Source organism: Lutra lutra, chromosome 7 (genome assembly GCF_902655055.1).
Source record: "Lutra lutra chromosome 7, mLutLut1.2, whole genome shotgun sequence".
Taxonomy (NCBI): domain Eukaryota; kingdom Metazoa; phylum Chordata; class Mammalia; order Carnivora; family Mustelidae; genus Lutra; species Lutra lutra.
Genome location: NC_062284.1, coordinates 147,389,012 through 147,406,253, shown reverse-complemented (window position 1 = coordinate 147,406,253; position 17,242 = coordinate 147,389,012). Strand labels below are relative to the sequence as shown.

The following is a 17,242-nucleotide window of genomic DNA, read 5'->3' as shown; positions in this document are numbered from 1 at the left end:
TCAACTACTAATGAGACAATACTGACACTCCCTCTCATGTCCCTGCTTTTGTCTCATTTTGATCTGGATTTCCATACAGAATTCAAAAATAACTTCCCATTTTCTAGCTCTCTTTGCTTTTTCTTCTGTTATTATTATAGGAGATCCCTATGGTAGGGGGATAAGGTGTGGGTATAGACAGGCATCTACAGTCTATAGTTTGTCTTTCTATCCCTGATCTAAGACACTTGATGTGATACTCACAAGAGAATCTCGGGTTACACCTCACTGAGGTGACACAGGAAGGCCTAAGGGAAAGTGAGAGGAGGGGGTACTTCCCTTACCCCACCCGGAAATATAGAATGGACTGGATTTTGGCATTTACCTTCCCCCAGGTCTTGATTTATCTGGCAAGTTTCTCAAGAGGATCTTTCCCCACCTCAGAGCACAGCAAATGTACATCCTTTCTTTCCTGGGGAAATGAGGTGGGGTTTCTGGACCTAAAATACAAACTTGTAGGACACCCCTAAGGTTGCCACCAATTCCACAGGAGCCTCAAGTCAGACATCTCCCCACTGAAACTTCATCAACTCACCATCTACAGTTCAATTTTCCTACTTTCTTGTGCATCCTGCGCATATATCTTTGGGTGGCTTTTGCCCTAATAAGTTGAGATTCCCTGCATATGCCCATTTGTAAACTCAATTTTGGGGTCACAGTTTTTCCTTCACTATGATCTGAATATATGATTTCCCTGCAAATTCAAGTGTTGTAACGTAATGTCCAATAAGATGGCAAAGAAGTAAGGGCTTCTGAGAGAATGTTGTTATGAATGGAATCAGAGCTGTTATGATCCCACTGGATTCTCAAAACCTTCCGTTTGTGATATGAAAATGCAGTTTAAAGACACACCCAATGATCCAGATGGAGGCACTCACTACACAGCGAATATGCCAATACCTTGATCTTGCACTTGAAGGCTCCAGGAATGTGAGAAATTTATTTCTAAGCTAACCAGGTTGTACTCTCTTTTATACCAACCTTAGAAATGGAGCTGCTGTAACAAAGACCTAAATCATGGAAGCGGTTGGGATCTGAGTAATGGGTAAAGGCTGGCACCTTCTGTGATGTGTGCAGAAGAACCCTACATTGTCAGGAAGTTGTCGTAAAAGTTAATTCATTGGAGACCCCAGAAGGAAAGGAGCAACCTACAGTGAAAGCCCCAATCTTCCTAGAGAGTATCTAAATGCTTATGAACTGTACATAGTAAGACATGAACAGTACAGGCCACTCTAATGATGTCACAGACAAGGTGTGGAAGGTACCTTTGAGAAATGGAGGGGAGGTGACCTATGCTGTAGACTGGTAGAGAGCTTGCTTGCATTGAGATCTGAAAGGAAGAACGTAGGAGAGGTGCAACTTGGTAAGAGGCTGAGGGAAATTCTGAGCAAAGGCTTAAAGCACCAGAAGGCTTCTCTGGAATTCTTATGGTGAAGTGTGGGAAGAACAAATGATATGTAGACATAATCATTAATCAGTATGAGGCATAACTGAGAATTTTGGAAAATTCTCAGCCTGTTCCTACTGGACGGAATGAGAGATCTTGTTCCAGAGAAATCAGAAAGGATGTGGAAATACTTGATGAGGGGGTGGTTATGGGTTGACCATCTCAACATAATGCAGGAGATACTCATAAAGACCCTGAGAACATTATGAGAATCTAAAGTGAAGCCTAGAACTACTGTCCACAACATTTTGGAGACCACTGGGACTGACCCCCTCCCAGCACAGGCTGAGAGAGGGGGCCTGGATGTGCTGCATGACTTGACCTTGGACTTCCATCTTTCATAACTCTGATGGAATTCATTCTACAGTTTATACCCTACCCAGGCAGTGGTATTTTTCACAGCCGCCTGATCAGACAAAGATATCCTATCACAACATCTCTGGTGGGTCTGAGAAGAGCTGGTTACTTTCAGTTGTTCAGCTTATGGACAAACTACAGACTTCCAGGCTTTGACAGATCTGACCAGAAACCAGAATCCTCATGTCACACGTGAATAATGGGGGTTTGGTTTGTTCTTACATGTTTAGTACTTATTACTTTGCTTCTCCAACTGAAAATTATTTTATTTAATTTAAATTCACTTAATTAACATATAGTGTACCATTAGTTTTGGAAGTTAAGTTCAGTTACTCATCAGTTCCATATAACACCCAGTGCTCATTACATCACATATCCTGTTTAATGTCCATCACCCACTTACCCCAGACCCCAGAACAACCCCTCTAGAAACCCTCAGTTTGTTTCCTAGACTTCAGAGTCTCTCATGGTTTGTCTCACTCTCTGATTTCATCTTATTTTATTTTTCCCTCCCTTCCCCTATGATCCTGTTTTGTTTCTTAAATTTCACATATGAGTGAAATTGTATGATAATTGTCTTACCTTGGTTGACTTATTTCACTCTAGCATAATACCTTCTAGTTACACCAATGTCTTTGAAAATTTTCTTATGGTGAAGTAAATACCACTGTATATCTACATACCACATCTTCTTTATCCATGAAAATGTTGATACAGGGTATCACGGAGCTGGTCTGACTTGTTCATGGGTTCCAAAGAAATGGTTTAGTCATTTACCATTAAATGAGATATCTTTTATTAATTAAATCATTTTTAGTTTGGCGATCATGACTTTTTTGTCTTAAATAGGGGGATGACTTTTTGATGTTTACATTTGAACATATTACCTGATTAGAAGAGACTCTGTAGGAATATATAATTTTTAAACCCATAGTTATGTTAGACTTACCAGCATTTCATTACAATATGTGCATTTGAGTCTATCAGACACAGCATCCAGGTGACCTGACTCAGGTTCAGGTGTTTTTCTACCCAGACCCCACTTCTCCACCTGAGAAGGGAGGTGCACAGGGCATCAGAGACAAGGGTCCACAGGACTGACACATCAGGTTTGCCGTCCCTGGACCCCTATTCCCAGATCAGCACTCGCTTCTGCTCCTAAGGAAACTGCCTTACCCAGTGGCCTCCACAGCCCTGTATTTGGGCTCATTCTCAGTGGAAAAAGCTCTGTAACACAGAGTTGGGGATGTGGCAAGGATGTATATCCTCCAACGGAGGTTCAGATGTGGGACATCAGCATCCCAGGAATGTGTTTCCCCTCTGATGGGTCTTCTCTCTGAATGAGTCATTACCTGATATGAAATATTCTGCTTTGTGAATATGCAAATGAGCCAAGGTGTACTAGGTTAAATATACACATGTTTGGGCCCTGAGAACATTACCCAACAGCTGCACACAATCCTTTTTAGAAACTGTGAGAGCACAGCACCTCACCATGAACTGGAGCTGGAGAATCCTCTTCCCTGTGGTATTGGCTACAGGTGGGGGATTCCCCCAGTCCTTTGGCAGTGGAGGGGAACAGGGCCAGTCAGCATGACTTCATCTTCTCCAATTCCCTCTCCACAGGTGTCCACTCCCAGGTGCAGTTGGTGCAGTCTGAGGCTGAGCTGAGGAAGCTGGGGGAATCCGTAAAGGTCTCCTGCAAGGCATCTGGGTACACCTTCACCAGCTACACAATGAACTGGGTGCAACAGGTACCAGGAAAGAGCCTGCAGTACATGGGATAGATCAACATGAAAGCTGGGAATCCAACGTATGCCCAGGGATCCAGTCGATCTGTTTTCTCCATGGACACCTCTATCAGCACAGCCTATCTACAGATCAGCAGCCTGAACTCCAAGGACACGGCCGTGTATTACTGTGCAAGAGACGTGATGTGAGAACTCACATCCTGCCTGTGTCAGAAATGCAGTGGAAGGCTCATCTGTGCTGGGCTGAGGAGGTGACAGGGACCACAAATCTAAAGACACTCTATGACTGGGGGCCATGCACTTTGCTTTTATTTTTATTGTTATGTTATTTTAGCCACCATACAACACATCAATAGTTTTTGATGTAGTGTCCTATGATTTGTTTTTCGTGTATAACACCCAGGGTTCCGTGCAATATGTGCCCTCCTTAGCCTGCCTTAGCCTCCTTAGCCTGCCCTCCCCCAGGCTAACCCATCCACCACCATCCTCCTCTCTAAAACCCTCACTTTATTTCTCGGTGTCCATAGTCTTTCATAGTTCATCTCCCCCTCTGGTTCCCACCCTTTCATTTTTGGCTTCCTTCTCCTAATGTCCTCCATGCATTCCTTATCTTTCATGAATAAGTGAAACCTTATGATAATTGTCTTTCTCTACTTAACTCAGTTCACTTAGGATAATCTCCTCCAGTCCCATCAATCCTGGTGCAAATCTCTTCCAGTCCCATCCTTTGTGATGGATGAGTAATATTCTGTTGTATATATGAACTGCATCTTCTTTATGCATTCCTTTGCTGAATGGCATCTTGGCTGTTTCCACAGTTTGGCTCTTGTGGACATTGCTGCTATGAACATTGGAACTCATGTGGCCTTTCTTTTCACTACATCTGTATCTTTGGAGTAAATACCCAGTAGTGTAATTGCTGGGTCATAAAATAGTTCTATTTTTAACTTCCTGAGGAACCTCCACACTTATTTCGAATATGGCTGTATCAACTTTCATTCCAACCAACATTTGTAGTTTCTTGCCTTCTCACTGTCCTTAATTATATTTTTCATAAACATATAATATATTTTTATCCCCAGGGGTACAGGTCTGTGAATCGCCAGGTTTACACACTTCACAGCACTCACCATAGCACATACTCTCCCCAATGTCCATAACCTCACCCCCCTCTCCCAACCCCCCTCCCCCCCATCAACCCTAAGTTTGTTTTGTGAGATTAAGAGTCACTTATGGTTTGTCTCCCTCCCAATCCCATCTTGTTTCATTTACTCTTCTTCTACCCCCTCAACCCCCCATGTTGCATCTCCTCTCCCTCATATCAGGGAGATCATATGATAGTTGTCTTTCTCCGATTGACTTATTTCACTAAGCATGATACCCTCTAGTTCCATCCACATCATTGCAAATGGCAAGATTTCATTTCTTTTGATGGCTGCATAGTATTCCATTGTGTATATATACCACATCTTCTTTATCCATTCGTCTGTTGATGGACACCTAGATTCTTTCCGTATTTTGGCTATTGTAGACATTGCTGCTATAAACATTTGGGTGCACGTGCCCTTCAGATCACTACGTTTGTATCTTTAGGGTAAATACCCAGTAGTGCAATTGCTGGGTCATAGGGTAGTTCTATTTTCAACTTTTTGAGGAACCTCCATGCTGTTTTCCAGAGTGGTTGCACCAGCTTGCATTCCCACCAAAAGTGTAGGAGGGTTCCCCTTTCTCCGCATCCTCGCCAGCATCTGTCGTTTCCTGACTTGTTAATTTTAGCCATTCTGACTGGTGTGAGGTGATATTGTGGTTTTGATTTGTATTTCCCTGATGCCGAGTGATGTGGAGCACTTTGCCATTTGACTGTTGGCCATCTGGATGTCTTCTTTGCAGAAATGTCTGTTCATGTCTTCTGCCCATTTCTTGATTGGATTATTTGTTCTTTGGGTGTTGAGTTTGCTAAGTTCTTTATAGATTTTGGACACTAGCCCTTTATCTGATATGTCATTTGCAAATATCTTCTCCCATTCTGTCAGTTGTCTTTTGGTTTTGTTCACTGTTTCCTTTGCTGTGCAAAAGCTTTTGATCTTGATAAAATCCCAATAGTTCATTTTTGCCCTTGCTTCCCTTGCCTTTGGCGATGTTTCTAGGAAGATGTTGCTGCGGCTGAGCCTTCTCACTTTTTTATAAAATTAATTTTGTTTTTTCAGTGTTCCAAGATTCATTGCTTATGCCTAGTCACTTTTGCCATTGTAACTGGTTTAAGGTGGTATGCCTTAGTGGTTATGATATGAATTTCCCTGATGGCTAATGACTATGAATACTTTTTCATGGGCCTGTTGGCTATTTGCATGTCTCTTTTGGAGAAGTGTCTCTTCATGTCTTTTGCCCATTTTTTGACTTGATTATTTATTTTTCAGGCGTTGAGTTTGAGGACTTCTTTATAGGTCTTGAATATCAACCCTTTTTCCATAGTATCATTTGTAAATATCTTCTCTCATTCTGTGCCTTGTCTCTGTGTTCAGTTGACTGTTTCCATTGCTGTGCAAAAACTTTTGATCTTGATGATGTCCCAAAAGTTCATTTTCACTTTTGCTTCCTTTGTCTTTGGAGACGTGTCTTGAAAGAAATTTCTGTGGCCTATGTTCTCATCCACGACTTTGATGGATTCCTGTTATCACATTGAGGTTTTTCATTCTTTTTGAGTTAATCTTTGTGTATGCTGTAAGAGAATGGTCTAGTTTCATACTTCTATACATAGCTGTCCAATTTTCCTAGCAACAATTATTGAAGAGACTGTCTTTTTTCCACTGAATATTTTTCCTGCTTAGTCAAAGATTGTTTGACCATAGAGTTGCCAGTAATATCTGGGCTCTGTATTCTGTTACACTGGTCTACGTGTCTTTTTGTATGCCAGTACCATGCTGTTGTGGTGATCACAGCTTTGTAGTAAAGCTTGAAATCAGGCAACGTGGTGCCCCTAGCTTTGTTTTCCTTTTTCAACATTTCCTTAGCAATTCAGGGTCTTTTCTGGTTCCATACAAATTGTAGGATTGTTTATTCCAGCATTTTGAAAAGTGGCCGTGGAAATTTGATCAGAATCGCATTGAAAGTATAGATAGTTCTGCACAGTATAGACATTTTAACAACGTTTATTCTTCTGATCCAAGAGCATGGAATGGTCTTCCATCTTTTGAGTCTTCTTCGATTTCTTTCATGAGTTTTCTGTAGTTCCTCGAGTACAGTTCCTTTACCTCCTTTGTTAGGTTTATTCCCAGGTATCTTATGGTTCTTGGTGCTATAGTAAATAGAATCGATTCTCGAATATCCCTTTCTATATTTTCATTGTTAGTGTATAAGAAAGCAACTGATTTCTGTCCATTGATTTTGTATCCTGTCACATTACTGATTTGCTGATTGAAATCTAGTAGTTTGGGACTGGAGTCTTGGGTTTTCCATATAAAGTATCATGTCATCTGCGAAAAGAGAGAGTTTGACTTCTTCATTTCCAATTTGGATATCTTTTCTTTCCTTTGTTGTCTGTTTGTAGCTGCTAGGACACTATGTTGAACAAAAGTGGTGAAAGTGGGCATCCTTGCCGTGTTCCTGATCTCAAAGGGAAGGGTTTCAGCTTTTCCCCATTGAGTATGATATTCGCTCTGTGTTTTTCATAGATTTGATGAAGTTGAGGAATGTTCCCCCTATCCTTATAATTTCTTTATTTTATTTTTAAATTTTGATTTTTCTTTTTAATTTTTACTTATTTTTTAAATTTCTTTTCAGTGTTCCAGAATTCATTGTATATGCACCCAGAGCTTGAAGCAATATGTGCCCTCCTTAATACTTAATACACTTAATACTGTTTACTACTTAATACAGTTAATACTTAATACACTAGGCTCACCCTACCTCCATCCTCCTCCCCTCCAAAACCCTCAGTTAGTTCCTCCAAGTCCACAGTCCCTCATGGTTCATCTCCCCCTCCAATTTCCCACAAATCCCTTCTCCTCTCCATCTACCCATATCCTCCGTGTTATTCCTTATACTCCACAAATAAGAAAAAACATATTTGACTCCCTCTGCTTGACTTAGTTCACTCAGTGTAATCTCTTCCAGACCCATCCATGTTGCTACAAAAGTTGGGTATTCATCCTTTCTGAAGGAGTCATAATACTCCACAGTGTAGATGGACCACATCTTCTTTATCCATTCGCCCATTGAAGGGCATCTTGGTTCTTTCCACAGTTTGGTGACTGTGGTCATTGCCGCTAAGAACATTGGGTTACACATGACCCTTCTTTTCACTACATCTGTATCTTTGGGGTAAATACCCAGTAGTGCAATTGCAGGGTCATATGGAAGCACTATTTTTAATTTCCACACTATTCTCCAAAGTGGCTGTATCAACTTGAATTCCCACCAAAATGTAGGAAGGTTCCCCTTTCTCCACATCCTCTCCAACACACGTTGTTTACTGTCTTGTTAATTTTGGCCATTTTAACTGGTGTAATGTGGTATCTCAATGTGGTTTTGATTTGACTCTCCCTGATGGCTAGTGATGATGAACAATTTTTCATGTGTCTGTGAGCCATTTGTATGTCTTCTTTGGAGAAGTGTCTGTTCATTTCTTCTGTCCATTTTTTGACATGATTATCTGTTTTGTGTGGGTTGAGTTGGAGGAGTTCTTTCTACATCTTGGATATCAGCCCTTTGTCAGTACTGTCATTTGCAAATACTTCTCCCATTTTGTGGGTTCCCTCTTTGTTTTCTTGACTGTTTCTTTTGCTGTGCACTACACAAAGATAAAATCGAAATGGATAAAAGACCTCAACGTGAGTCAGGAATTGATCAGAATCCTAGAGGAGAACATAGGCAGTAATCTCTTCAACATCAGCCACAGCAACTTCTTTCAAGATATGTCTCCAAAGGCAAAGGAAACAAAGGCGAAAGTGAACTTTTGGGACTTCATCAAGATCAAAAGCTTCTGCACATCATTAGTATTTGATGTAGTGTTCCAAGATTCGTTGTTTGCTTATAATACCCAGTTCTTCATGCAATACCTGCCCTCCTTAATACCCATCCCAGAGTAACCCATCAACCCACCACGCTCCTCTCTAAAACCCTCACTTTATTTCTCACTGTCCATTGTCTCTCTTGGTTCATCTCACCATCTGATTGCCACTCCTTTATTTTTCCCTTCCTTCTCCTAATATCCACCATGCAATTCCTTATCTTCCATGAATAAGTAAAACCTTATGATAATTGACTTTTTCCGTTTAACTTATTTAGCATAATTTCCTCCATCCCATCCATGTTGATACAAAAGTTGTGTATTCATGCTTTCTGATGGCTGAGTAATGTTCTGTTTATATATAAACTGCATCTTCTTTATACAACCTACGTTAAAGGGCATCTCCACAGTTTAGCTATTGTGGACATTCTTGCAATGAACATTGGGACTCATGTAACCCTTCTTTTCACTAGATCTGTATCTTTGAGGTAAATACCCAGTAATGCAACGACAGTTCAGAAGATACTGCTATTTTCAACTTTTTTAGGAACCTCCACACTGTATTCCAATGTGGCTGTATAAGCTCGCATTCCCACCAAAAGTGTAAGAGGGTTCTCCACTATCCACATCCTCTCCAAAATTTGTTGCTTCTTGTCTTCTCAATTTGTTTAATCTTTTAATTATTTATCTATTTACTTTTAATTTTTTATTCTTTCTTCCTTTTTTTTTAAAATTTTCAGCATAACAGTACTCCTTGTATTAGCACCACACCCAGTGCTCCATGCAATCTGGGCACTCTCTAATACCCACCACCTGGTTCCCCCAACCTCCCACTCCCCGCCATATCAAACCCCTCAGATTGTTATTCAGAGTCCATAGTCTCTCATGGTTTACCTCCCCTTCCAATTTCCCCCAACTCCCTTCTCCTCTCTAACTCCCCTTGTTCTCCATGCTATTTGTTATGCTCCACAAATAAGTGAAACCATATGATAATTGACTCTCTCTGCTTGACTTATTTCACTCAGCATCATCTCTTCCAGTCCCGTCCATGTTGCTACAAAACTTGGGTATTCATCCTTTCTGATGGAGGCATCATACTCCATAGTGTATATGGACCACATCTTCCTTATCCATTCGTCTGTTGAAGGGCATCTTGGTTCTTTCCACAGTTTGGCGACCGTGGCCATTGCTGTTATAAACATTGGGGTACAGATGGCCCTTCTTTCACTAAATCTGTATCTCTGGGGTAAATACACAGTAGTGCAATGGCAGGGTCGTAGGGAAGCTCTATTTTTAATTTCCTGAGGAATCTCCACACTGTTCTTCAAAGTGGCTGCACCAACTTGCATTCCCACCAACAGTGTAAGAGGATTCCCCTTTCTCCACATCCCCTCCTAAACATGTTGTTTCCTGTCTTGGTAATTTTGGCCATTCTAACTGGTATAATGTGGTATCTCAATGTGGTTTTAATTTGAATCTCCCTGATGGCTAGTGATGATGAACATTTTTTCATGTGTCTGATAGCCATTTGTATGTCTTCATTGGAGAAGTGTCTTTTCATATATTCTGCCCATTTTTTGATATGATTATCTGATTAGAGCTGAGATCAATGAGGTAGAAACCAGAGATATCAATGAAACTAGAAGCTGGTATTTTGAAAGAATCAATAAACCATTGGCCACACTAATCCAAAAGAAAAGAAAGCCCAAATTCATAAAATTATGAGTGAAAAGGGAGAGATCACAACTAATTTTTTATACATAATTTTTTAACTTATTTACCATCATAGCAAGATGTCCAGTACATCAAATTCCATAATAACCTTCTAACCTGAACTTTTTGATACATACACCTGTGTTTTTCTTTTGCATTTCTTTTTCTTGAATTTTTTAAAATTTTAGTTTAGTTTAGTCTAGCTTATTCCTTTTTTATTTTTATTTTCTAATATTCATATAGAGTTAAACTTCAAAGTAATCCCTTTCCCATATCAATACTACCCTATAGGTAAACCAATTTTTAATCCCCCTTCAGCCTAGGAAAGTTGAGTCCTTTAACAAAGATATCAAGATACATCCAGGAAGAATCAAAACAACCTTCCTCGCCCACACTGAGAATTTATAACCACTCTCCCATCTTTTTCTTCCACCAGTGTTTCTGTGTTTTTGTGTTTGTCCTGATAGTATATAAATCTTACACTTGGGTTTCTTTTTGACAAGGTTCTTCCTTTATTTGCATATATATAAATTTTTTCTCTTCTTATACACATTTATCACTATTTTTGTTTGTCTGTTTTTGTTTGAATACCTCATAAATCTTACCTTGGGGCCCATTTGGGCTGAACCTTCTCTTTCATCTTCCCTTTCTTTCCTGTCTCCCTCTCTCTCTCTCTCTCTCTTTTTCTTTCTCCTTTCTTTTTTCTCTCATTCGGGTGGGGAATCCTAATTACTCAGAAGTGTTCCAGGGTGCACCCAGACTGCACCATGGTCGATACAACCAGCTACATCTGTTCAGTCATCTCTCACCAAAATGACTAGGAGGAGGAATGCCCAACAGAAGAAAAATACAGAGGATGGACCTTCTGCAACAGAGCTAACAGCTATCAACATAGACAATATGTCGGAAAGAGAATTCAGGCTAACAATTATCCAGGCAATAGCTAGGTTGGAGAAAGCCATGGATGACCAAATGGAATTGATTAGGGCCAAGCTGGAAGCGATCAGACAGAATGTTCACAATGTTAAGGAAGAGCTAAAAGCTACCAGGGCTGAGGTTCACAATGCTCTCAATGAGTTCCAATCTAATCTAAATTCTCTCAAAGCTAGGGTAACTGAGACAGAAGATAGAATTAGTGATCTGGAGAACAAACAGATAGAGAGAAAGGATCAAGAGGGAGCCTAGAACAAACAGCTTAGAAACCATGAAAACAGAATCAGGGAAATTAATGACGCCATGAAACATTCCAAAGTCAGAATCATTGGAATCCCTGAAGGGGAGGAGAAAGAAAGAAGTCTAGAAGATATAGTGGAACGAGTTCTTCATGAAAATTTTCCCAATCTCATGAATGGAACAGCGTTCATGTACTAGAGGCCAAACAGTCTCCACTCAAGATGATAGATTCCAGAAAACATCAAGGCACCTAATAGTCAAATTAAGGAATCAGAATTGTAGATATAATCTCTTGAAAGCCACTAGGAAAAAGAGGTTCCTTACTTACAGAGCAAAGCCCATCAGAATAATGTCAGACATGTCCACAGAGACCTGGAAAGCCAGAAAGGGTTGGCAAAATACATTCAGGGCACTAAATGAGAAGAACATGCAGCCAAGAATACTTTATCCAGAAAGACTGGCATTCAAAATGGATGGAGAGATAAAGAGTTTCCAAGACCAGCAAAGCTTAAAAGACTATTCAACCACCAATCCAACACTGCAGGAAATATTAAGGGGGGGTTCTATAAAAGAGGAAAAATCCTAAGAATAGCATTGAACAGAAAAATAGAGCCAATCTACAGGAAGAAAGACACCAAAGGTAACACAATGTCAATAAAAACGTATCTATCAATAATCACTCTCAATGTGAATGGCATAAAAGCACCCATAAAATAGCACAGGGTTGCAGATTGGATAAAACAACAGGACCCATCCATATGTTGTCTACAAGAGACTCATTTTGAACCTAAAGATACACCCAAACTGAAAGTGAAGGGATGGAGAAGAATCTTTCATGACAATGGGCCTCAAAAGAAGGCCGGGGTAGGGATTCTCATATCAGAAAAATTAGATCTTAAACTAAAGACTATAGTCAGAGATACAGAAGGACACTACAACTTTCTTAAAGGGATTATTCACCAAGATGATCTAACAATTGTAAATATCTATGCCCCCAATATGGGAGCATCCAATTACATAAGAAAACTGTTAAGGAAGATAAACGGTCATATTGGTATGAATACATTAATAGTAGGAGATCTTAACACGCCTCTCTCAGAAATAGACAGGTCATCGAAGCAGAAAATCAATAAAGAAACAAGAGCATTGAATGACACATTGGACCAGATGGACCTCATAGATATATATAGAACATTCCACCCTAAAACAACAGAATAGTCATTCTTCTCAAGTGCACATGGAACCTTCTCAAGAATAGACCACATACTGGTCACAAATCAGGACTCAATACATACCAAAGGACTGCAATTATTCCCTGCACATTCTCAGATCTCAATGTTTTGAAACTGGAGCTCAATCACAAGGAAAAGTTCAGAAGGAACTCAAACACCTGGAAGCTAAAGACCACCTTGCTTAAGAATGTTTGGATCAACCAGGAGATCAAAGAAGAACTGAAACAATTCATGGAAACCAATGAGAAAGAAGACACTTCTGTCCAAAACCTATGGGATACAGCAAAGGCAGTCCTAAGGGGGAAATACATAGCCATCCAAGCCTCCCTCAAAAAAATTGAAAAATCCAGAACACACCAGCTGTCTCTACCCCTGAAAGAACTGCAGAATCAACAACAAATCAAACCAACTCCACACATAAGAAGGGAAATAATCAAGATTAGAGCTGAGATCAATGAGGTAGAAACCAGAGATACAGTGGAAGGTATCAATGAAACTAGAAGCTGGTTTTTTGAAAGAATAAATAAATTCGATAAACCATTGGCCACACTAATCCAAAAGAAAAGAGAGAAAGTCCAAATTAATAAAATTATGAATGAAAAGGGAGAGATCACAACTAACACCAAGGAAGTAGAAACAATCACTGGAAGTTATTATCAACAGTTATATGCCAATAAGCTAAGCAACCTAGATGAAATGGATGCATTCTTGGAAAACTGTAAACTCCCAAAATTGAACCAGGAAGAAATTGACAACCTGAATAGACCGATATCTAGTAACAAGATTGAAGCAGCGATCAAAAACCTCCCAAAGGGGCACCTAGGTGCCTCAGTGGGTTAAGCCGCTGCCTTCGGCTCAGGTAATGATCCCAGGTCCTGGGTTTGAGCCCCGCATCAGGCTTTCTGCTCAGCAGGGAGCCTGCTTCTGCCTCTCTCTCTGCCTGCCTCTCTGCCTACTTGTGATTTCTCTCTGTCAAATAAATAAATAAAATCTTTAAAAAAAAAAAACTCCCAAAAAACAAGAGCCCAGGACCTGATGGATTCCCTGTGGAATTCTACCAAACTTCCTAAGAAGAAATGACACCTATTCTCCTGAAAATGTTTCAAAAAATTGAAGCAGAAGGAAAACTTCCAGACTCTTTCTATGAAGCCAGCATTACCCTGATCCCCAAACCAGGCAAAGACCCTACCAAAAAGGAGAATTTCAGACCAATATCACTGATGAATATGGATGCTAAGATTCTCAACAAGATCCTAGCAAACAGGATCAAACAACACATTAAGAAGATTATCGACCATGACCAGGTGGGATTCATTCCTGGGCTACAAGGATGGTTCAACATTCACAAATCAATCAATGTGATAGAACAAATTAATAAGAAAAGAGAGAAGAATCACATGGTCCTCTCAATTGATGCAGAAAAAGCATTTGACAAAATCCAGCACCCGTTCCTATTTAAAACGCTTCAAAATATAGGGATAGAGGGAACATTCCTGAACTTCATCAAATCTATCTATGAAAAACCCAGAGCAAATATCATCCTCAATGGGAAAAAGCTTGCAGCCTTCCCATTGAGATCAGGAACATGACAAGGATGCCCACACTCACCACTCTTGTTCAATATAGTATTAGAAGTCCTAGCAACAGCAATCAGACAACCAAGAGAAATAAAAGGTATCCAAATTGACAATGAAGAAGTCAAACTCAACTCTTTGCAGATGACATAATTCTTTATATGGAAAACCCAAAAAACTCCACCCACAAAGTACTAGAACTCGTACAACAATTCAGCAACATGTCTGGATACAAAGTCAATGTACAGAAATCAGGGGCTTTCTTATATACTAACAATGAAAATACAGAAAGGGAAATGAGAGAATCTATTCCATTTACTATAGCACCAAGAACCATAAGATAACTGGGAATCAACCTAACCAAAGAGGGAAAGGATCTGTGCTCGAGGAACTACAGAACACTCATGAAAGAAATTGAAGAAGACATAAAAAGATCGAAGACCATTCCATGCTCTTGGATCAGAAGAATAAACATTGTTAAAATGTCCCTACTGCCTAGAGCAATCTATACTTTTAATGCCATTCCGATCAAAATTCCACTGGTAATTTTCAAAGAGCTGGAGCAAATAATCCAGAAATTTGTATGGAACCAGAAGAGACCCTGAATCGCTAAGGAAATGTTGAAAAATAAAAATAAAACTGAGGGCATCACGTTACCTGATTTCAAGCTTTACTACAAAGCTGTGATCACCAAGACAGCATGGTACTGGCATAAAAACAGACACATAGACCAGTGGAACAGAGTAGAGAGCCCATATATGGACCCTCAACTCTATGGTCAGTTAATCTTCGACAAAACAGGAAAAAATATACAGTGGAAAACAGACAGTCTCTTCAATAAATGGTGCTGGGAAAACTGGGCACCTATATGCAGAAGAATGAAATTCAATTATTCTCTTACACCGTACACAAAGATAAACTCAAAATGGATAAAAGACCTCAACGTGAGACAGGAATCCATCAGAATCCTAGAGGAGAACATAGGCAGTAATCTCTTCGATAACAGCCACAGCAACTTCTTTCAAGATATGTCTCCAAAGGCAATGGAAACAAAAGCAAAAATAAACTTTTGGGACTTCATCGATATCAAAAGCTTCTGCATAGCAAAGGAAACAGTCAAGAAAACAAAGAGGCAACCCACGGAATGGGAGAAGATATTTGTAAATGACAGTACAGACAAAAGATTAATATCCAGGATCTATAAAGAACTCCTCAAACTCAACACAAACAAAACAGACAATCATATAAAAAAATGGGCAGAAGATATGAACAGACACTTCTCCAATGAAGACATACAAATGGCTATCAGACACATGAAAAATGTTCATCATTATTAGGCATCAGAGAGATTCAAATTAAAACCACTTTGAGATATCACCTTACACCAGTTAGAATGGCCAAAATTAGCAAGACAGGAAACAACATGTTTAGGAGGGGATGTGGAGAAAGGGGAACCCACTTACACTGTTGGTGGGAATGCAAGTTGGTGCAGCCTCTTTGGAGAACAGTGTGTAGATTCCTCAAGAAATTAACAATAGAGCTTCCCTATGACTCTGCCATTGCACTACTGTGTATTTACCCCAAAGATACAGATGGAGTGAAAACAAGGGCCATCTGTACCCCAATGTTTATAGCAGCAATGGCCATGGTTGCCAAACTGTGGAAAGAAGCAAGATGCCCTTCAACGGATGAATGGATAAGGAAGATGTGGTCCATATACACTCTCGAGTAGTATGCCTCCATCAGAAAGGATGAATACCCAACATTTGTAGCAACATGGATGGGACTGGAAGAGATTATGCTGAGTGAAATAAGTCAAGCAGAGAGAGTCAATTATCATATGGTTTCACTTATTTGTGGAGCGTAACAAATAGCATGGAGGACAAGAGGAGGTAGAGAGAAGAATGGAGTTGGGGGAAATTGGAAGGGAGGTGAACCATGAGAGACTATGGACTTTTTGTGTGTGTGTGTGAGTGAGGCTTAGATGGCTATGTATTTTCCTCTTAGGACCACCTTTGCCATGTCCCGTAGTCTTTGGACTGATGTGTTTTCATTCTCACTGGGGTCCTTGAATTGTTTAAGATCTTCTTTGACTTCCTGGTTGAACCAAACATTCTTGAGTATGATAGTCATTAGTTTCCAAGATTTTGAATTCCTTCCAAACTTTTCCTTGTGATTGAGCTCCTGTTGAAAGCATTGTGGTCTGAGAATATGCAGGGAGTAATCTCAGTCTTTTGGTATCTGTTGAGACCTCATTTGTGACCCAGTATATGGCCTATTCTGGAGAAACATCCATGAGTGCTTGAGAAGAATGAGTATTCTGTAGTTTTAGGGTGGAATGTTCTGTGTATATCTATGAGGTCCAACTGGTCTACTGGGTAATTTGAAGCTCTTGTTTGTTGATTTTCTGCTTTGATGATGAGTCTATTGTTGATACTGGAGTGTTGAGGTCTCCTACAATTAGGGTATTACTAACAATATGTCTTTTTGTTGTTGTTAACAGTTGGCTTATGTTGTTGACTGATCCCGTGTTGGGGGTATAGATATTTACAATTGTTAGATCTTCTTGGTGGATAGACACTTTTCGCACAATGTAGTGTCCCTCTGCATCTCTTATTACAGTCTAGCTTAAAATCTAATTCATCTGATATGAGAAAGGCTACCCCAGCTTTCTTTGCAGTCATTGTCATGAAAGATGGCCCTCCGTCCCTTCCCTTTCAGTCTGGATGTATGTTTAGGATCAGAATGAGTCAGCATGTGGATGGGTCCCATCTGCTTATCCAATCTGCAACCCTGTGCCATTTTATAGGAGCATTTAGGACGTTCGTGTTGAGAGTGATTATTGAAAGATATAATTTTTTTCTCATCATGTTGCCTGTGAGCGCCTTGTTTTTGTAGGTTATCTCTGTAAATTTCTGTTCTACAACTCTCTTGGCATCTTTCTCATA

The 17,242-nt window shown here is 40.0% G+C and overlaps 1 gene segment (V, D, J or C); it reads left to right on the top strand.

The window, feature by feature from the left end:
- Nucleotides 1-16,921, top strand: part of LOC125104550 (immunoglobulin heavy variable 7-4-1-like) — a 175,192-nt gene extending 158,271 nt beyond the window's left edge. Inside the window, 3 exon segments of the V gene segment in view lie at nucleotides 3,470-3,779; nucleotides 16,377-16,414; nucleotides 16,917-16,921. Coding sequence covers nucleotides 3,470-3,779; nucleotides 16,377-16,414; nucleotides 16,917-16,921 — 353 coding nt within the window.
- The last annotated feature ends 321 nt before the right edge of the window (nucleotides 16,922-17,242 follow it).